General features: G+C 29.4%; 1 protein-coding gene across 1 annotated transcript; it reads left to right on the forward strand.

Moving 5' to 3' along the window:
* Positions 1-19020: 19020 nt before the first annotated feature.
* Positions 19021-22416, forward strand: LOC115881136 (zinc finger MYM-type protein 1-like). Its single transcript, XM_030898519.1, has 2 exons — positions 19021-19033; positions 21215-22416. The coding sequence occupies exons 1-2, from the start codon at positions 19021-19023 to the stop codon at positions 22414-22416; spliced, it is 1215 nt and encodes a 404-aa protein (XP_030754379.1).
* Positions 22417-22622: the final 206 nt, after the last annotated feature.

Consider the following 22622-nt stretch of genomic DNA (forward strand, 5'->3'; position numbering starts at 1 on the left):
AGAATATTAATGAAGTTCGTCGATTCGTAGGTACAGCATCGTGGTATAGGCGTTTCGTTCCAAATTTTTCCTCGCTTCTCGCACCTATTCTCAATCTCACGAAAAAGAATGTTAAATGGAATTGGACTGATGATTGTCAGAAATCATTCACACTACTCAAAGAATGTTTAGTTACTGCCCCTATTTTAACAGGACCCGATTTTGGAAAGCCCTTCTGTTTACAGACTGATGCGTCATCATATGGACTAGGAGCTGTTCTTACCCAGGAATTTGAGGAGGGTGAAAAAGTCATCTGTTATCTTTCCCGTTCGCTCACCAAGCAGGAAATGAAATTGTCCGTGACAGAAAAGGAATGTTTAGCTGTTATTTGGTCCGTGGAAAAGTTGCGACACTATTTAGACTGTGTGCATTTTACGGTCATCACAGACCATGCTTCCTTATTGTGGTTACATAATTTAAAGGACCCTCAAGGCCGATTAGCTCGATGGCAGTTGCGCCTTCAGCAGTTCGATTTTGAACTTATACATCGGAAGGGAAAATTCCATATTATCCCTGATTTTCTTTCGAGATCACCTGTAGTCCCTATTGATTCTGTCCAGATTCCAGATTTACCCAAATTTACTCACACGACCGATAAATGGTATAAGAATATGTTACAAAATGTTCAAGAAAATCCTGTAAAATTTCCATTTTCAAAGAACTTGGTCGAGCATGTTGAGAAATTTTTCCTACTTTTCGGCACACCTATGTTCCTAACATGTGATAATGGAGTTCAAATGAAATCCAAAGACTTCCAGGATTTGTGTAAGAAGTATCAATCTCGGATATTTTACACCGCAAGTTATAACCCCAGCGCTAATCCTGTCTGAACGTCAGAACCGAGTTGTAAAGACAATGTTTCGGACTTATGTCAAACAAGAAAATCATAGGACGTGGGATGAACATCTACACGAGATTGGTTGTGCCATCCGAACTTCGCCGAGCGAAACTACCAAGTTCAGTCCATATTTTGTGTTATTTGGGCGAGAACATAAATTGTTTGGCAATTTTAATCGACTGGATAGCAAAAGTGTCGATATGGAATCTTATGTGAAAGTCCGCCAGAAAGGGTTTGTAAAACTTTACAAACAAGTCCAACAAAGAATTGAATCCTCCAGAACGAACAATGCTCAAAGATATAATTTACGTCGCCGTTACAGGTGACAAAGTTTGGCGCAGAAATAAAGTTCTCTCTGATGCTGCTTGCTATTATACCGCAAAATTAGCGCCACCGTATACAAGACCGTTCATCATCAAACGGAAATGCGGTTCTTGGTCGTACGAACTCCAAGACGACCTAGGTTGCTCAAAGGGAATCTGGCATGTACAAAATCTAAAACAGTACACCTACCCAGCACTTGCGAATGAAGTTTCAGATCCTGATGAGTAACTATTTTATTTTTTCTTTGAGGTAGCGAGTAGGTATGGTGGTCCGACCTACTTCAGGGATGCGACCCTGCCCACGCGAGCCGTGATTTGCCCTCAATCCTGTTTTCCTGAGGGGAATCATGTCCTAACCTGTAATCCTACCAAATACCAAAATCCTTGTCCTACCTCCTGTTCCGTTTAGAATTAGTCCCTAGTAGTTAAGATTAGATTAGTTTTTTTTAGTTGCAGTACCTATCTATAACAATATCTTTATAATTATATTGTTTTTAATTTTTATTTCTTTTCATTCTTAGTTACCTATAGTTATCAATTTCTTTCTCATTTATAACTTCATTTCACTTTTCTATTTGCTTTCAATAATTTCCTTCGTGTTCTTTTAGTATATATTTAGTAGTTCTTGTTTATCATCGTCGGAAAATTTTCTTCTTAAATTTCCCTCCTATTCCAAGGAGAGGGAGGGTTGTAACGTGCCAAAATTTCACTAGACTATTTTATTTATTTTTCTCAATAATTTAACGCTAATTGATATTATTATTAGCCTGAAATATCGATCAGTTCAATTCAGTAAACCAAGAATAAATAAATCATACTTATATGTCAACAAAAGTAATTATTCCATTCTTATTTTTAACTAAACATATTTCACACTTAATAACATTTTATTTGCAGCACATAACTAGTTCGATTTAATACAATTTAATATTTATTTTAGCCGAAATAGATAAAATAAATCTTTCGGTAGTTAATTATGTTTATTTACTAAATACGTAGGTTAGGAATTTTTGAATTGAACCGTCAAATATTTATTTACATTTTTATTAACATTAACTATTAGGCAACCCAAAATTTACTTTAATAAATTGATTGTATATTTTTGGATTTTATTTAATCAACAGTAATTATTGAGCCTATTGTCCCTTAGTTAAATTCATTAAATTTATGTTGATCTATTTTAATTTTTTAGTAAAATTTTCTAGGCATAATTGTCTTAGTAAAAACCTTGATTATGTATAAATAGATATACAATGAGGGCTTAGTAAAATCCTGTCTTCTAGATGGCGCCTTGTCCGTTCTGCATTTTTGTATTCCCCTACGATTTTCTTTGAGGGGAATCCGTTAAACCCGCCCATCGTTCAAAAATGGAAGGGCGCGAGGTCACATCTATTGGGCTACTTATTAGCACGTTTCACGCATGTTTTACGAAAATAGCTTTATCCTTGTTTGTTTCAACTGTGACAAAGAAAAAAGAAAAAAAAGTCATATTCGTTTCTAAATTCGGCAGTTTTGTTTATCTTTCTCGACTTCTTGATTTCGTTTCTTGTTTAGGTTATGTCTTAAAAAAATAATTATTTATAAGCTTTTTGAGTTGAAATATACCTTAATGCATATCTAAATAATTAAAAAATCATTTTTTCGTCCCCCACGAAGAAACAAAACAGTATTTTTGAATATTTGGATTACAAACTATTATTTTGAGTTTTACGTGTTGTGTTTACGTGATGTGTACGTGTATTTTGTACCTGCTGGATAATATTTTTGAAACATATTTAATTAAACAAAAGCATCTGTATTACAGGTGAGTAAATACTGTTCATATTTATTTCTAAATTCATATAAATTTGTTTTAAATCACTCTTGGTTTTTAGAGTTTATAGCTTAGAGTTTTACCTCATAGAGAGTCTGAGATAAGTTTAATAATAAACATTAAATTTGATAGATTGATAGATAGATTAAACGATAATGGCCAGTTGACTTAAAAATTTAAAAAATACTGATTTTATGCTATAAATTATGTTTCATTTCTTACTTTGCTTTTTTGGAACTGTCAGATATATTGTGTATTTTATAATTTTTCTTAATTAATAACGTAAAATATTGTTTATCTACAGTCAACCCTGTGTTTAGATAAAGCTTCATATCAGATTTCCTATTTTATATTTTCACGCAAATCATATTTTTGTAAAATAGGTATGCTTGCATGCAAAAGTAGCGTAAATTTGACAGGGAGGTATTTTTATAGATATACAGGATGATTCATAGATTTAAATACATATTTACTTTAGAGTTGTATAGTTTGTCAAAGAAAGGCTATATTTTTTTATTCATTTTGTGGTGAATTTGTCAAAAATTGTCATTCCAGAAAATACTATAATGTCGTATTCAGTTGAGAGTTCATTTTGACCATTTTTGATTAAACTTTTTTGTTTATATAATAAAATATATATTTAAAGCCCTTTCTAAGTTAAAAATAAGTAATATGGAAGTTTTTACTGGAACTAATTTAAGGTAATGTTCTCTTCATATAATTATATAAAAAATATGCTAAATTACTAAATTATTTATATGATAAAAATTTTCTTTATATTATTTTTTTTTTGTATTATATACAGGATGAGTCAAAACTAGATATTATATTTTTCTTTGCTATTTCAAATGGAACACTGTATTTTATATCATAAATCAACAAATCTTTTATCCAACTTTTGTTTTGTTAAGATCTATATCCCAAATTAATAGTTATTGAATTATTCTCAATAATTGTCTCTTTGAGAATAAACATGATTTGTTTTTCGCAATTTTTATTAGTAGGTTTGTCGTTAAAAGTGATGTATCTACATATTTATCAGCGACAAAAATTAAGAATTAGATGTCTAAAATAATTTCCTAATTATTTTTTTTACTTAATCAGTAAATATTATTTATTTTATCGCTGCAGCTGAAAATAATTATCTATTCCAAAAGAGGACATTACTAAATATCGATTATTTGGATTTAAAAATTATTTTTCAAAACAAAGTTGGAAAAAACTACATTTATGTCATAAAATGTGGAGTTCTCTTTGAAATAATCGAGAAAAACCCAACATCTAGTTTTGACGCCACCAGTATATATCATGCATTATAGTTGATTATACTGCAATTTATTATACATAAGTAGTTTTGTTTGGTGAAAATGAAACTTTCTAAAAGTATTCCCAATTAAAACATATTAAGAATTTCCTACATTATAATTTTGAAAGACGTTTGAGTGGGCAGACAATTTGGTCTAAAATAATCATATGTCTAAAAAATTTAGTCTAAAATAATTAAAACCACTTAACACATATAATCTCGCTTTTAAAAAATCTAAAAAGAAATAAGTTTGTTTATTATATTCATATTTTATTAAATTATTATAGGTGTGACTGCTAAGTGGTCGTACTCGCCACTTTAACCAACCATTGGTGGGACCATGGTAGGACCTTCAGAGATTATAATGCGATTTTTTGCATATATTAATAAATGCGTTTGTTTTATTAAATTTGTTTTCTTATACGGTATGAGCGAAAAAAAACGGCGTCTATTTGTTTACGTACACATATATGACATATATATATGTACTTTACTTTTTTACATATATGACGTATACACTTACATACACACCCCTGATCCTTTAAATCCGATTTATTTCTAATAATTATAAAAATAAGATACCTGATTGATTCTTCCGAAATATTATAAAATGAGATATCAGGAAATAAATAAAGTCAATTATCTCGTTTGTTTTGGGATTCAAAAAAAAAGGGTATAGAGAATCTTAAGAGACACAGTTCAAATATTATTTTTGAGTATAATGGGTGCTTCAAAAAATGTGGCGGATATAATGTTAACATGTTTTTTATTGCAAAACTCTTATTTATAACTTTTATTTTACTTTCGATTCTGCCTAAAATTCTATAACTTTTTTTTATAAATAACGTTAGTATTTGCAAAAAAAAATTATTCCTATGTTACATAATTGTCAGTTGTTTCCGAAGTTGGGCTACACAAATTTGGTAGGAGTGTTTTACAGAGGTGAAGAAAAAGATATATATAAAAATACTTGGAGTTAGATGCTACACTGTGTTCAAACAGTTTTTTTTGGCTGATCCTATATATTATTATTTTTTCTAGTGATTTTACAAAACCTTTCAACATTTGTTAAGAAAGTATATTAAGTACATCTATACTCTATACAGCTTGCAATTTGTTCTGAATTTTTCAGTTTTTATCCTTCTTTTACTTCATTTACACTATAACAAGTTTTGCCATGACAAAACAAAAATTATTTATTATTAAGCATTAAAGTAGTTTATATAGTTATATGACATTATTAATAGAAATTGAAGAATTTTGTAAAATCTATTAGAAAAAATTATAATATACCGGGTGTTTTTCAAAAGTGGCTTGATTGACGTATTCAATTAGTTTCGGTTATATCTTGTTTCACCGGAAATGACTACAACTTGGTTTTTAAATGGTACCGTCGGTATTTTTTTACTTTATTTGACAGAATATGGCATTGTGAATAGAATAATTTAATATCAACTTTTGACATATTTACTTAAAAAATTGTATTTTAAATTACAATCTAGAGTACCATGATAAAAAACAATATGTAACCGGTCGTAAAGGTAACGACAGTTTGACTCGATATACGAAGTGTGTGATACCAAATTACCTATTTACCAGGTACCAAAAAAGGAAAAGACACAAAAAAATATTAGACGATCAAATCAATTTTTCCGAAGCTCCTTGATTAAAAAATTAATGGTTTTAACACAGCCATGACACTAGATTGAATTTTAAAATGCTATTTTTTTTAATTGAAAATGTCAAAAGTTGACATATGATATATGTCATTCTATTCAGAATGTCATTTTCTCTCAAATAAAGTATAAAAAATACCGAGGGTACCATTTAAAAATCAAATGTTGTACTCGTATACATTTCCGGTGAAACAGGAAGTGACCGAAACTAACGGAATACGAATTACACGAAAAAAAAATAAAAAAGTTATAGAGGTGAACCGCTTTTGAAAAACCACTCAGTATAGGCTGCGTCATTGAAAGAATCTGCAGATATTTTTCTATTTTAAATACGTAGTCGAATTTCAAAAATATATATTGAACACCCTGTAGCATCTACCTTAAATATCTACATATAAATATCTAATATTTTTTCTTCATCAACAAATTGAAATATTATAAAACTAGTTTTAGGTTACACCATTATACAAGAAATATACGTAAAAAAAGTAATAGAATTTTACGCAAGTTAAATGAGAAACTCGAGACAAGTTGTTTTTAAAAAATGTTTTATTTAATAAAAACCGAAGTTAACAGCTCTAAGATCTACATTGGACTCAAACGAATTGTACAGTTTGAGTCGTATTTATAAGATTACATTGATTACAAAGCAAGTACATTTTTATGTGTACTAAACCTAATGTACAGGATGTAACTCCTCCAATCTCTAAGATGGACATATAAACCTTTTAAAGTTTTTATGGCCTCTATAGTAATTTCATTATTTAAATGAATATTTTGATTTTTCTTATTTTTAATAAAATAATTACTTATTTTTTGGCCATAAATACCTTTTACAAATATATAAAAAATATAATAATAAGGATTATATATAGTAAAATTGTCCAAATACTTATAGTATTAAATGTATTGGTTTAAGAAATAAATCATTATTTTCTTTTTTTGAATATTGATTTGTTTTTGCAAATCATCGATTTTATTTAAATGAATATTATTTAAATTGAACAATTTTACATTGTCATAAATAGGTTTATGTTTACTTTCGTTAACATTTAAGACAATATTAGGTAAAGGTATCATTTGGAATGACGTCACAGAATTTGTGTACGATTTTAAAACAATATCTTTAATTTTTAATTCACAATCTTTATTTAATTCAATCAAATGTGTACCTTTAAAAATAATTCGATTAATATGTTCTTTACAAGTTTCAGTAGCAATAACTTCATGTTTTGATACTAAAATATATGTATTATGATTTATATTTTGTATGTCAAAATCAATATCAACAAATGTTATTTTACAATTAGTAATATTTTTATTATATTTAAATAATTGAACTTCACAAGGAATATTGTCATTATTAAATTTCTGAATATGTATATTTTTACATAAATATTGATTACTTACAATTTCTTTACATTTTTCATTAAAAATACCAAAATTATAGTCATTAATCAATAAATAATTAAAATTAGGTACAATCATTTGAAATTTATATCCTCTTAATACAGGTAAAGAATACAGTTGATACAGTTCATATGGAGTCTTACTTACGAGGGGTATCTCAATAATAAATATAACTTGTTGGTCTTTAATATAGCTCTTAATTTCTAAACAGTTTTCAATATTTAACATATTTTCTTTTGTAGGTTTAAAAGGTAGTTTTTCGTTAATTAAATGTTTACTAATTAATTGCATTTCAGACAATAAATATTCGGGATTCATAATAGCATTATGAAAAGTTCTTAATTTAGCAAAAGTTATTGCAGTTTCTATACGTTCTAAAATATTATATATATTTTGATAAAATAAAGCTATTTGAGATAAGATCATATGAACTTGTAAAACTTCAGAAATTGTAGTTTGTTTAAGTTCGACATTTTCAATTATTTTTATAGTTTGATATATTTTTGTTTTTAATATATCTTGATTAAGTGATATATTTTTAATTGTGTCTCTGAAAGTATTGATTGATTTTTCCAAAATTGACATTTGGTTATTTAACACTATTTTTAAATCATTTTGATTTTCTTTTAAAATATTAATATTCGAATCAATTCTTTCAGCGTCAGATTGATCAAGATTTCCAGTAATGCTTTTAATAATAGAGCCTAAACCATTTATTAGTCCTCTTTTATGTCTTATAGGATTTTTAGGTAAAATTTGACTTATTTGTTCATCAATTTTTGTTTCCAAATTATTAATAATAATGTATGAATTACGAAATTCATTCATAAAATCATTAGTTGTATTAAAAGCATTTTTTAACAAATTAAATTATTTTTTAATTCATTAAATTCATTAATTACAATATTTAATTCAAAAATTTGAATAAATGTCCACTGATTACTTGTTTTAAAGGCTTTTCCCAAATTATAAGGAAGGATCCCTGATTTGTGTTCAAATCGTAGTGTGATGCTGTGTTACAGTGTAGTAATAACCCTATTCCGAGGAATCTGTAATAAGGGGCTTTTTAGTTCTTTTAATATGTATAACCTCAGGTTTTGAAGGTTTCATTTGCGTTAGCAATTTTTACTTTATTATGTTCAAGTAATTCTTAACTATGTAAGGACCACTAAATTCTAGATTTTGATTTACTTCTTCTGATAGTTTTTGTAAACTTTCTGATTAACCTTTAAATTCTAAATTTTCGTTACCTTTTAATATTAGTTTTTGAGATAACTTTTTCTTTTTGTTCGTCAGTTTTTGTACAACTTGGATTATACATATCATTAATTTTGTTTTATGTGTATTCATGTATTCAGAGTAAAATGTATTCGAGATTAAATCTAAAGATCTCTCTCGAATTTGTGTGTCCAAAAACAAGTTCAAAGGGTGTAAACTTTGTAACTGTGTGTGTAGTACTGTTATATGCAATAATAGCAAAAGTCATTAATTCATTTAAACTTTTATCTTTATCTTTTGATTTTAAAATTCTTAAATGTTCAATTAAAGTTGAATGAAATCTTTCAATTGGTGAATTAGATTCATGATGTCCACTAGTTCCAAAATGAACATTAATTTTATGAGCTTTTAAAAATTCTTTTACTAAATCATTATTAAATTCAGAACCATTATCAGTAACAATATTTTCTGGACAACCAAAAAATGAAAAAATAGTTAATCAATTTATCACAAACTGATTTTGCATTTTTATCATAAATATATGCTTGACCAAATTTAGAAAATTTGTCAAATATAGTTGCAAAAAGTTTTGTTTTTTCAAATATAAAAGTGTCTAGGTGTATAACTTGAAATGGCTTACAGGGTGTGTCAGTCTTGACTAAAGGAATGTAAGATTTTAATCGACTATATTTTTGTGTTTGACAAGTAATGCAATCATTTATATATTCTTCAACAGAATTATTTAATTTAGGCCAATAATAATTGGTTTTTAATCGATCATAAGTTTCATTAATACCTCTATGATTAGTTTTACTTTCATGTTGGTGTTTAATTAATAAATTTTGTTCTTCTTTTTCAATAATATTATTGACAAGTTTCGTACATTGTATTAATTTTGGTTTATTAAAATGAGCTAAATAAACTTTAGAAAAAGTATTGACAAGTTCTTTATCAACAAAATAAATATAGGAAGTTTTATCACCTATTAAATATTCTTTAAGAAATTGTTTTATTATTTGTTCATTGTTAGGCACAGTGACGTAATTAACGTTATTTTTAAATATAATTTCGAACTTTACTTTTATTGTGTGGTGAGGTGACTTTGACACAATGTATTGAATAGACTTATTGTTTATAATTTCATCAATAATAGTCATTGTTGTATTGTCATTATCATTTGCATTAGAGTGTGCAGTTGCATCAGAATCTGGAGGTTTAATTTGTATGTCAGAGATAACATTTATTTTTGAACTAGAGCCTTGTTCATCTAGCGATAAATTGTCAGCTAAATTTTTCATATAATCTACGACGTTGAAATCTGAGTCGCCTGGATTGTTTATCATTGATTCATTTTCATACATACTAAGTTGTATTCTAGACAGTGCGTCAGCATTTGAATTTTTAGTTCCTTTTTTATAAATTATCTGATAATCAAATTCTTCTAAACGTAATCGCCATCGAACTAATTTAGAATTAGGTTCTTTAAATTAAAAAAGCCAAGTTAATGGTCTATGATCTGTATAAATATAAAATTTTCTTCCAAAAAGATAAGGGCGAAAATATTTACATGCCCAAACAATAGCTAAAAGTTCTTTTTCTATTGTTGAATATTTAGTTTCAGATTCGTTTAATGTTCTCGAAGCAAAAGCTATCGGTTTATCGTTTGAAACAGTTCCTTGAGAAAGAGTTGCGCCTAAAGCATAATTGCTTGCGTCAGTAGTTAAAATAAAAGGTTTATTAAAATCAGGATATTGTAAAATTGGTGAATTTATTAATAAAGATTTACAGTGTTCAAAAGAATCAACAAATTCTTTAGAATGAATTATTTTAGCATTTTTCTTTAAACATTTAGTTAAAGGTTTTGTAATTTTTGCAAAGTCTTTAATAAATCTGCGATAATAGCCTACTAAACCAAGAAATGATTTAATTTCTTTTTGGCTTCTAGGTATTGGAAAATTTTTTACAGCATTTATTTTATTAGGGTTAGGTTTAATACCTTCTTGAGAAACTATGTGTCCTAAATATTGAACTTCTTTTCTTAAGAATTCAGATTTATCTAATTGTATTTTAAACGATAAGTTCTTAATCTTGAAAAATATTTTTCTTAACTTTTCGATATGCTCTTGTAAACTAGTACTGAAAATAATTATTATATCATCTAAGTAAACAAAACAAATTTCATTTTGTAAACCTCTTAAAATATTATTCATTACTCTTTGAAATGTTGCTGGAGCATTTTTTAAACCAAAGGGCATTCTTAAAAAAAATTCAAAATGTCCTGTATCTGTACTAAAGGCAGTTTTAGAAATATCATTGGAATTTATTTCAATTTGGTGAAAACCATTAGCAAGATCTAATGTTGTAAAATAGTTAGCTTTGGCCTAATTTATCTAGAATTTCAGTTATATTTGGTAAAGGAAATTTATCGTCGATAGTTTGTTCATTTAATTTTCGATAATCAATGACCATACGCCATTTTTTGTTTATTTGATGCGTCTAGTTTTTAGGTACTATCCAAATTGGTGAAGACCAAGGTGAATTTGAAGGTCTTATAATATTTTGAGACAGTAATTTATTAATTTGACTTTTTACTTCATTTTTATGTACTTCTGGATATCTATAACTTTTAGTATAAAGAGGTGTTTCATTTTTTAATTTTATGTCATGTTTAATGGCATTAGTAAAAGATAAAGGTATGTCTTCATGATGAAAATATCTCTGAAATTCTAAACATAATTTTCTGATAGCTTGTTTTTCTTCAGAATTACAATGATCAAGTCTTAAATTTTTTAAATTAGATTTTAATAAATTATCTTGATTTTTATTTACTTGTTCAATATTATTGTCAGAATTAATAAAATTTAATTCATTTATATTTACTGGTTCAATGTCAAAAGGTTCAATAAATGATACATTTACAGAATTTGAAGAATTATTTAAAATAGTAGTAAATGCAAAGTTATTTTCGATTTTTACAAGACATTCAGGTATTTCAATTTCATTTGCTTTTTGATATTTTAAAATTCCATATCCATTATTTAATTTTACGGGTATTTTAATTTTTTGTATACTTCTAGGAGAAATAACATGAGTACAACTCTGTATATTATTATTTATAATAGGTTTATTCATTTTAGTCTGATATTCAATTGGAATTTGCGTGTTAGGCGTTTTAAAGAGAGAGAATTAAAAATCTAAGTTAGCATTTAATTGCATTAAGAGGTCTAGTCCTATGAGACCGTCAAATTTATTTGAAAAAATTAAATAAATAAAATTTATGTATACCAGGTGAATTAAAAACTTGAAATATAGGTAAAATAGCAACTTCATTATGAAAAGAAACAGCATGTGCAGTTTGAACTTGAAAATTTCTTCTTTAATAAAATCTTGAAAATAATTATAAGCAATTTCTGGATTTATGAAACTTTTGTACTACCTGTGTCAATTAAAAATTTTGCATTCAACTCAGGTAAAATAATAAAAGGTAATTCAATACACAATTATTTAGATATGCTATATCGATGGTTGTGTAGTCGAAATCATCTGAAAATTTTGATCTTCAGGAGATTCTAAAACTTCTTCTTGATTAAAATTTTCTAAGTCATATTGATTATATTGTTCATCATAAAATTGATCATTAAAATTAGTCATATTTGGATAATTATAAGAACATTCATTTGTGTTATTATATTCAAAGTCATTACTAGTGTTTTCAAAATCATTATTTGTATTTTGAGTGTTATTTTGTATGTTAGTTTGTTCTGTATCTGAACGTGTTATAATATTTTGGTGTAAAACAGTGTTTCCTGAACTCGTGTCCATTGGTTCAACTCTATTTAGTCTACTATTAGACGAACTTGGTTTATTTTGTCTAAAAGTGTTTGAGTTTGGTCTTTGTCCATAATTAGGTCTTCCAAATTGTTGATTATTATTTGGCAAGTTTCTTTGAAATTGATTAGATGTACTTGGTTGATTATTAAATTGATTTTGCCTTGGCATAAAATGTTGTATACCCGGTAATCTATCCCTTATACCATAATTAGAATAATTTTGGTGATTATTATTATTAAATTGACTATACATTGGTTGATAATTAGGTTTAAAAATAGGAATATTGGATTTAAAATTATGTTGTGGTTTTGTTTGAGGTGTTGGGTGTCTTAATGATTGTTGTGTATGTGTATTATTATACGAGTGATTTTTGAAATATAGGAAATTTTCTTCTTCTCGAACGAAAGACATGGCTTTTTCTAGACAATCTGAATTTTTTAATCTTACAATTAGTTGGAGATTATAAGGCAATCCATTTATAAAAGTTTTTAAAGCAAATTCTTCATAATGTCGAATTTTCATTAATTTTTCAGTTGCAAGTTCATTTGTTGCATTTAATTTTGAAAATAGTAAACTGCGTGAATCTTGGATACGCATTCCAAAATTTATAGGAGATTCATTTTTGAATGGTTTTAAATTAATTAAATCTTGTATTAAGCAATCAATTGATCTTTGATCAGCAAAACAATTTATTAATGTATTTTTTAATATCAGTCCATGTTTTTAGTTCTGAGCGAGAGACAATAAGATCGGCTGCTCTACCAGTTAGTTTTCCTAAGACAGTGTCTGTGAGACATATGTTAATTTGTGCATTGGGGATTTGCAATATCTTGAAAAAAGCTTTTATTAAATTTTCACATGAATTTAAATATCTTTGTAATAATTTTGGATTCCCGTCAAATTTAGGAATATTATCTGACTGAAAACGTAATAAATTGTAATTTGTTTCTGGCATTATTATCTGATTTGCAATGTTATCAATAGAAAGATCGGTTAAATTATTGATAATATCGTTTATTATTTCGTCAATCTTGCTTTCTTTCGAAATACACTTAGAAGAGAGAAAAAACGATATGTATCCTTAAATATTAATTTATAGTGACAAAATTTAAAGAGAGATTATCTTAAAACTAAATTTACTGTCACAAACTCTCTCACTTGATTCGTTCCGAAAGGCGTATTTTTTAATTTTTTATCAAGCAGCTTCGCGAAAATCACGAAAAGTCACGAAATTTCGTATAGCACAAAACTTCACAAAATCTTCAAAATTCTAAACTTCTAAACTTCTACTTACAGGGTGATGCTTGTAGACATTCCTGCTGTGGGTTTCTTTTTTTTCTTTGTTTGTTGTTTTCTTCTTATTCTAGTTTCTTCTTATTCTAGTTCTTAACTATGTCTGGGTTGGCGATGTTTGTCCTCACCAGACGTACTGTTGGACGGCGATGTTTGTCCCTTCCAGACAGCCAGACAGAAGATCCCCAATATTCCCTTTGAAGACCTACTGTTTTGTGGAGCCAACGAAGTCTTCAGTGTCTTCTTCTTTCTTGCCTCTCGTGACCAAGTAACGTTGGAACCCTGAAGATACCTTAGATCGGTGCTATTTTCTTCAGGTCCCGGGAAGAAGGCGTATTCCGGATTAACACTTGGAAGCGAACGTGAATATTCACCTTAAATCGGTACTATTTAACACCCGCGTTCCGGAATATCCTACCGACTGCGCCAGTTAAATGAGAAACTCGAGACAAGTTGTTTTTAAAAAATGTTTTATTTAATAAAAACCGAAGTTAACAGCTCTAAGATCTACATTGGACTCAAACGAATTGTACAGTTTGAGTCGTATTTATAAGATTACATTGATTACAAAGCAAGTACATTTTTATGTGTACTAAACCTAATGTACAGGATGTAACTCGCAGAATCTAAAATAAAATAGGATGTTACATTTAAAAAAAAAATTATGTTAAATCCGCCACACTTTTTACAAAGTTACAGACGTAGGTAGCTATAGTTTCATATTATATTCTTTAATTATCCATCTAAAAATAAAATATTGAAAATCAAAATAAATATAAATCCATGTCCAAAAATAAAAAATGTAAATAACGCTTTGAGGTATAAATTCGGTTCGAATCAGATAAGATATTTTATTCTTTACCGAGAATTAAATTCGAAGAATTCCTAGTCCCTACTTCTTTGCCAAATTCAATAGTCTCCGCCCCTTTTTACGTTTTAATTTCTGCCACCAGTCGGCAGCATCGACAATTATACATTGACTAACTATTAATACATAAACAAGGGTAAAAATATCGTATCGATTCGGCAAGTGAGTCATGCGCAATATCTCTAGATGGTTATTATTTATTCATTTTTGAACGTTTTGATAAGTAAATTTCCATATAACTTTCATTAATCTCGTTAATTTTATTTATTCTATTAATTATATAAATTATTGATATTAACTTTATTTTCCTTTAACATATAACTTTTTCTTCATGTCTTTATTTAGCTCATGGTTGGCAATCCATATTTTATCAAGGGCTCGTGTTTTTATCTGGCTATTTCTTTGTCGCAAAAAAGGTTTTCGTTTTTCTTGGAACTACCTTGGTTTGGTCACTTTACGTTCTAGTGTGAGGTACAGAGGCCTCGCGGTATTTTTGTCAAGTTTTTGATTTTTACCCTTGTGGGGATTTTCGAGTGTGCCTCAAAAATTACTGCAGCACTCTATCTTACCTTTTGTTTTTTTGGACGGTGCTACAGTTTACCGGTGACGGGATTTTCACCTCAAAAAGCTGACGTGGGTCAATCAAGCAGCCCGCCTTTTTTTTCTCATCGAGCACCCCATTCCATCCAGGGGAAGAACTAATTTTAACCACCTGAGGATTCGTAGAAAACCCTGAGTTAGCAGGGTTTTTCGTCTGGGCTAAAGAAGTTTTTTTCGTCTGGGCCAAAGAAGTTTTTTTGTCTGGGCCGAAGAAGCTTTTCTTCTCTGTTGAAGACATTTTCTCTGAACCAGTTTTTTTGTTGGAGCAGTTTTTTTGCCGTATCCATTTTGCTTTTCTGGAGGAGTTGACAGTCGACGGTTGACAGTTGACAGCCGACGGTGTCTGCCCAAGTCAGATGTTAATTTAGAAGATTTTCAACTTTTTGGTATCGTACAATTCAATTTTTATTTTTTTCTATTTCACGATTTAAATTTTGATGGTACCTACAAATACTGACCGTAGATAATTTTTTTCTTAACATTATAATATAATTAGAATAAATTTTCACATACACAATTCTGTTGATAAAATAATATTTCATTTTTTTTCTCTATTTAATTTTTTTTTGTAAATTTAATACTGCTGACATAATTTCTTTTTGTCTATATTTAAATCTATTCATTTTTTTTTATCGATATCTCTGAATTTTTTTTTTGTAACTATTAGTTCATTATTTTATTTATTTAATAATTATATTATTAATTATTAATATTAATGAATTAGCTTATTATTATTTATTTCATTTATTACTTTGTTGATTAATTTGATATATTATCTGAATTTAGTTGCGCTGATTTATACATATATTTTTTTTTGTAAATCTTACGTGATCACGAAAGGTACCTAGGTATTTACGTAATTTTACTACTTGCGTATTATGATATATATTTTTCTTGCTGCATAATTTTTTTTATTGATTTATTTAATTTAGTGTTTTCTATTTGGTATTTTCTATTTACTGTTTCCTATATTTCCTTTTTATATTTTAATAGAGGGTACTGAAACTAAATTAGTTGCTTTTATTACCTTTGGCCCTATGTCAACCTTTTACTCTAAAATCTAATAATATATTTTTTTATTTTAATTATTTATTTTTTTTATGTATTTGTGGAACTTGTGAGGCCCTAAATATATATTGGGGGATTTCTGACTTTTCCGTCTAAAGTCAGTGGCACTCTTAACCCGCCCCTACTCTCCGATTTTTCTGAGCTAGGGCATAAATTTGTTCACGACCAGACCCCTACAAATTACACAAATACTTATTTTTTTTTAATCGCTAACTATATAACTCTTTTTTATAATTATTTCTTTTTATATTTTTTCTTTCTATTTTTTTTTCTTCTTTTTCTAAATTGAAAAGAGCCAAGCTAAGGCCAAACGCGTGACAATGTCTTATCATTTACTTATAAATAAAAAAAAATTGCGTCAAAATCTCTTTTTATTCCAAAGTTAGTGAAGAAAGGAGTATATGCAAAAGTGGCGTAAGTCTATAATTGTTGTTCATTCAATGATGCTACCACAGGTTTATGGAAAACTGATCCTGAGACACCTTGTATTGGTATTTATATTAAGAATACGATTATTAAAATATTTATTTTTTATTACATGGCGGAAATATATTTTATGTTCATAACTGCAGGGCTTTATTTCAATGTTCAGGGTGTCCCATTTTGGTTGAAATCATACGGTATCTCCGTTATTCGTGAAGATATAAGGGTGGGGTTTGCACAAACCTTTGCCACTTTTTTGTCAACCGGAAGATGCCGTAAACAAAATTTTCATAGCTCTCTTCGTTTCTGAGCAACAGGGTCTTTTTGAAAATTTTGCAATTTTGGACACCCCCTGTATCTCTGTTATTGTTAAATGTATTGAGACGGTGAAAACTGTTTATTGTAGAACTTTTTACTTAGAATACAATGGCGTAGTGTGTTATTCTACGAAAAGAATATTTTTAAAAATATGAAGTAATGTTTTCTTAAATGGAACACCCTATATATGTACAAATATATATATATATATATAATCTGGCTTGCCATAAGCTTCTCAAAAATATATAACACTCTATATTTATTTTCATTATTTAATGCAATATTTAAAAAAAAATATATTAAAAGATCATATTAATTAGTAGGCCATGATAATAAAAGAAACTAAAGAAATATTAAAAGTAGTATATAGTATATTACTGCTATCTGTCTCTTGTTTTATTTTGAGAGCCACTAATTAATTCTTTGTATATTAGGGAAACTTAAATCTCTACCGTTATTTGTAAATCTTGGAAGCTATCGTATCGGAACTTTTAAATATTCCTTTAGCTAATTTACGTGAAATATACTTCAGAAAGATGGGGCTCCCCCTCACAACTTAACTTAACGAATTTTGTTAAATTATTATTTCTCAAATCAATTAATTGGAACCAATGTACCAATGTTTACGTAAAAAGTTCTATAAGAATCAGTTTTCACCTACTCGATATCATCTATAATAGCGGAGGTACGGGGGCTGTCCCAAATTGCAAAATTTTCGAAAAGAGTCTGTAGCTCAGAAACGAAGAGAGCTATGAAAATGTTGACAGCATCTTCCTTTTGACAAAAAAGTGGCACAGGTTTGTGCAAACCGCACCCTTCTATCTTCACGAATAACTGAGATACCGTATGATTTCAACCCAAACGGGACACCCTGGTCAATTCCGGACTACTTAATTTTGTACTTTATGCCCGTGGGCCAAACTCACCCGCTTATCTGCTTCATGGCCCTACTTTTTTTTACTTGGAACACACCATCGACGGAAGGTTCGTTTATTTGTAAGAATTCATTTGAGAGAATACCAATGATAATGATTTTTTTGGGAGTACTGCCATCATGCATCAGGTTCTTTTTGGTTATGAAGCGAAACTGATTACTAATTTTAACTAAAAACAAACCTTTGCATGGAATATTGCAAGAAATAAAGAATCAAAAAGGAACCTGATGACGGCAGTACCCTTCAAAAATGTCATCATTATCATTGGCATTCAGTCAAAACGAGTATAAATTAAACGGCAATCAAATGTTTTGTAAATGAGTCGTAAGTAAAAAAAAATAGTACGGCCATAAAGTAGATAAGTAGATAGGTTGACATAAATGTCAACATAAAAGTGATAAATTAGGAATTATTATCGTTACTGTAATGTTTAAAATTGGCATCGCAACAACGTTTAATTTTTTTTGCAGTACAATATAACGTGATGAATTTAGTTATCTAGAACGTTGACCAAAAACGTTAAGATCTGATTTTATTTTTATTTCAATCAAACGTTTACAATTTGGGTATGCAGAACAACGTGCGACATTTTTAAGTTGAATGTACGTATTGATGACGTAGTGATGACGTCACGGCAGCCATTTTTGTACGAATTGGTTCCAAACAAAACAAAGTACTGTCAGTGTCAGTTTGTATCAAATTTTGTTTTGTTTTAATAATCTTTTATGCTTTTATTTAAGTATATTATGTATTCTAAAAGTTATTTATTAACTCAAGGTAAGCACACTGGTGATGTATAATTTAATTTAGATTATTTTTAAAGTGCAGTTTTTATTCATAAAGTAAGGTTTTGTCGAATGAAATGAACAACATGATTATTCTAAAATCATTGTTAGTAGAACAACATGAGTATTCTAAAATCATAGTTTAGTTATTATATACATATACTTATTTTTATTAATAGATCATGGTTATGTGTTTTGCCCCAACATGTAAACACTACAGTGAACAAAGAAAATGCAAGTTTTTCTATTTTCCTAAGGATCCTATAGTATTTAAAAATGGATTCAGTTGGTGAGGTAATATCATTATGCCAATACTTATCTTAATATTCAGTGGAAGGAACTCTACTGAGTGTACTCAAGTACATTAATTTTAATACATTTACATACAAGTGAAATTAACTTTTAGACGTCAAGACAGAGAGCCCAGCATGTACGCTCGTCTTTGTAGCTGTCATGTTGTGAAAGAGGATAAAGAGAATCTTCCAACAATATTTAGTTATAACTTAAGAAAATCTTTTGACTCTTCAGAAGATGAATCAATCAGTGGCGAAGTTATGGGGGGGCTTGGGGGGGCTTAGCCCCCCCAAATGTAGAATTAGCCCTCCCAAAATGTTTGACGCTCTATGCAATACAAGCTCGATTACAGTCGGTCCCTGGTCTGTCAGTGTTAATATGTCACTCGATAGTTTAAAGTTTAACCTAGAAATAAATTCTACGAAAACCTAATTTGTGAGCGATCCTATAAGATACCGAAATCAGCGAGTCGTTGGCAACGTCGCATCGAACACTGATCGACGGATTTCTGGGAACTTCGCATTGGCAACTTCGATAATATTCCGGAACATAACATTCGACGGTTCTCTCGTAATACCACTAAGCGAGAGAGAGATAGAGAAATCATATATAAGCGGAGCGACCGTCCGTTGTTGATGTCAATTCAGTTTTCAGTATCGAGCAGTCGAGCCAGTGATTTTAATTTATTATTTTTTTTTTTTTTTTTTTTTTATATTTATGTATTATTAAATAGTTTAAATATATTCATTATATTCAAAGATAGTTTTGTGTTGAATATTGAATAAGACTATAGTGCTAGTTTGTGTAGTTGTTTTGAAAGAAATTATCCAGCAACGTTTTGTGTAAGGTACGCGTGTTTTCCTATTTAATTTAGAAATCATGTCATTTGCTTTCCTTGTTTCCTTGCGTTACCATGCGATAGTAACTGTTTTAGTAATATTTTTTAAAAAAAAAAGTTTTTTTAACTTTTTTTTTTTTTTTTTTTTTTTTTTTTTTTTTTTTAATAAAAAAGAATATCAAATGTTAAGTATTATTTCCTATTTCTCTCATTTCTAGTCTTTGAGTAATTGTTGAAGTTGAAAAAAATGAAGAAAACGACTGCAGACATCAGATCATTTTTTAAAAACTTAAAATCCATCCAATAACGACAACAACTGTCCAAAATGTGGAAACAGGGAACAAAGTGCTCGAAGGTAAGAAGTGAGAATAACTAATCACAGGGTGGTCCATTCAAGTTAAGACAGCTTAATATTGCACATCGTATATGATGTGGAGGTAGATAAAGAGTTTTGGGCATTCATTGTCTTAATTTAGGTTTTCACACATGATGACGATCATCACGATGTTACGAAAATGGCGTACTGTTTATCGTTTGTGACTTACGGATGCGATTTTTATCTCAAAAAACTATTTCACCCATAGTACATAACTTTGTATAGCATAGTGGTATTTTCCTAATAAAATACTATTTTTCCTTTTTCTTTCTTTTTTTTTTTTTTTTTTTTTTTTTTTTTTTAGTAGTATGTAGTACAAAAAATAGCGTCTTTTCGGGACGAGTAAGAAACTTTACCGGACGAGGCGCAGCGGAGTCCGGTAATCTTATGAATCACGAACAGTATTGTTGTACGATAGAACATAATATTTTTTTTTCTCCAACCCTTTTGATATGAAATTAAACGTATTTAATTTGTTGAATTGGATGCAATTAATTCTGACGTTTATTGTTAACGTATTCAGATCGCCCTACTGTCACTAATCTTTAACTATGTTCCATTAGCATCTGTGAGTAGTAAGTACTTCCTGAATTTGCTGAACGGCGCGCTGAGCTAAAGAATTAATATCGAAACATTGCAATGCAAAATATTCCAGGAAGTTTAATTGATAATGAATGTAAGCTGTTAAAATTGGAACCGGTGGTATTGTGAGAGTAAAATCAGTTGTGCGGAATCCAGTACGGGCAGTTGATAATGGAACATAGTCTTTTTGGTACGCGTACCGCAAAGTGTTTACTTTTCCGGTACGGTTGTCGTAGTGACAGGGCATTGTTCTAAAATCGCCTAATTTTTTTACAGATTAGTGTTCAAATATAGCGACATATCCGGGGGGTTGGAGAAAAATGTGTTTTTTTTTACATTTTTTTTAAATGAATTAAAGTGTATTTTATTTTGTATTACAGAACCGTTCTCCAGGACGGATCCACTATCATCCTCTAGTAGTTCCAGTATTACCTATCAAGGTCAACCCGATCAGCCAACCCATCGTCACGAGACTACTAATATTACCACTGTTACAGAAAAAAGTATTCCAAGTGATTTAGGCACTCTGCAATCAAAGCCGTCGCAACCAATGCGCGATACATATCCTTTGACCAGTTTTGGCTTGCAAAAAAGAGGATTTTCTGAAAAATATTTCACAATACATTCATGGCTCGAGTACAGCATTCAGCGGGATGCAGTATACTGTTACCCCTGCAGACATTTTGGCGAAACCATAAGTAGTCACGAACAGATTTTTACAATTGATGGGTTTAGAAACTGGAAGAAGCTGGGAGAAAAATTAAAGAAGCACGCTGAAAGTCAATACCACATGAAGAACAACAGCAAGTATGCTCTATTTCTTCAATCTAAAAAGGACGGAACAGTACTGGATAAAATGTCTTCTTCATCAGTTGAGCTAGTTCAGAAAAATAGAGATTACCTGAAAATAATATCTGATATTATTTTGACATTGTCACTGCAGGGAATGCCATTTAGAGGTCACGACGAATCTGATGACTCCTCAAACAAGGGCAATTACAAAGAAATTTGTGAACTAATATCTAGACATAACACATCATTTTCCGAATCTTACAACAAATATTTCAATCTCAGTAGTTCAGGTATACAAAATGATATTATTAATAATGCTGGAAATATTATACAATCCAAAATAATCGGCGAAATCAAAGAATGTGGAGCCTATGCAATAATGGTTGATGAAGCAAGGTGCTTCAAAGAGCAACAGTTGTCATTCTGTGTGCGTTACACAAAAAAATTGGAGATAGAAGAACGATTTTTGGGGTTCGTAGAATGTTCTCAACAACGTGATGTGTCAAGCTTGTGGACTTTGATAATAAATTTCATAGATAAATTGGGCCTAAGAAACTTTCCAATAATTGCACAAGCCTATGATGGTGCAAGCGTGATGTCGGGAAGAAACGGTGGCTTACAAGCAAAGATAAGGGAAATACATCCTGAAGCGATTTACATTCACTGTATGGCCCACAGACTTAACTTAGCTGTGGTTGACTCATGCAATGACATACAGGGATTAAAGAGTTTTTTCAATAATCTTGAAATCTTTTATTTGTGCCTTTTCCCCAGCCCCGTCAAACCATAAAACCTTCATTGAGACACAGAAGGCATTAGGAACCAAGACACTGGAACTCAGTAGGATTTCAGACACTACATGGAGTTGTAGGAGCAATAATTGCCAATCCGTTAAAAATAATTATTCCTCCAATTATTGTGGCTCTTAAATATGAAATTGAGGAAAATTCCAATAGAAACGTTGTTGAGGCGATGGGTCTTTTAACAAGCTTGACT

Source organism: Sitophilus oryzae, unplaced genomic scaffold (genome assembly GCF_002938485.1).
Source record: "Sitophilus oryzae breed Bouriz unplaced genomic scaffold, Soryzae_2.0 scaffold_169_pilon_pilon, whole genome shotgun sequence".
Classification (NCBI taxonomy): domain Eukaryota; kingdom Metazoa; phylum Arthropoda; class Insecta; order Coleoptera; family Curculionidae; genus Sitophilus; species Sitophilus oryzae.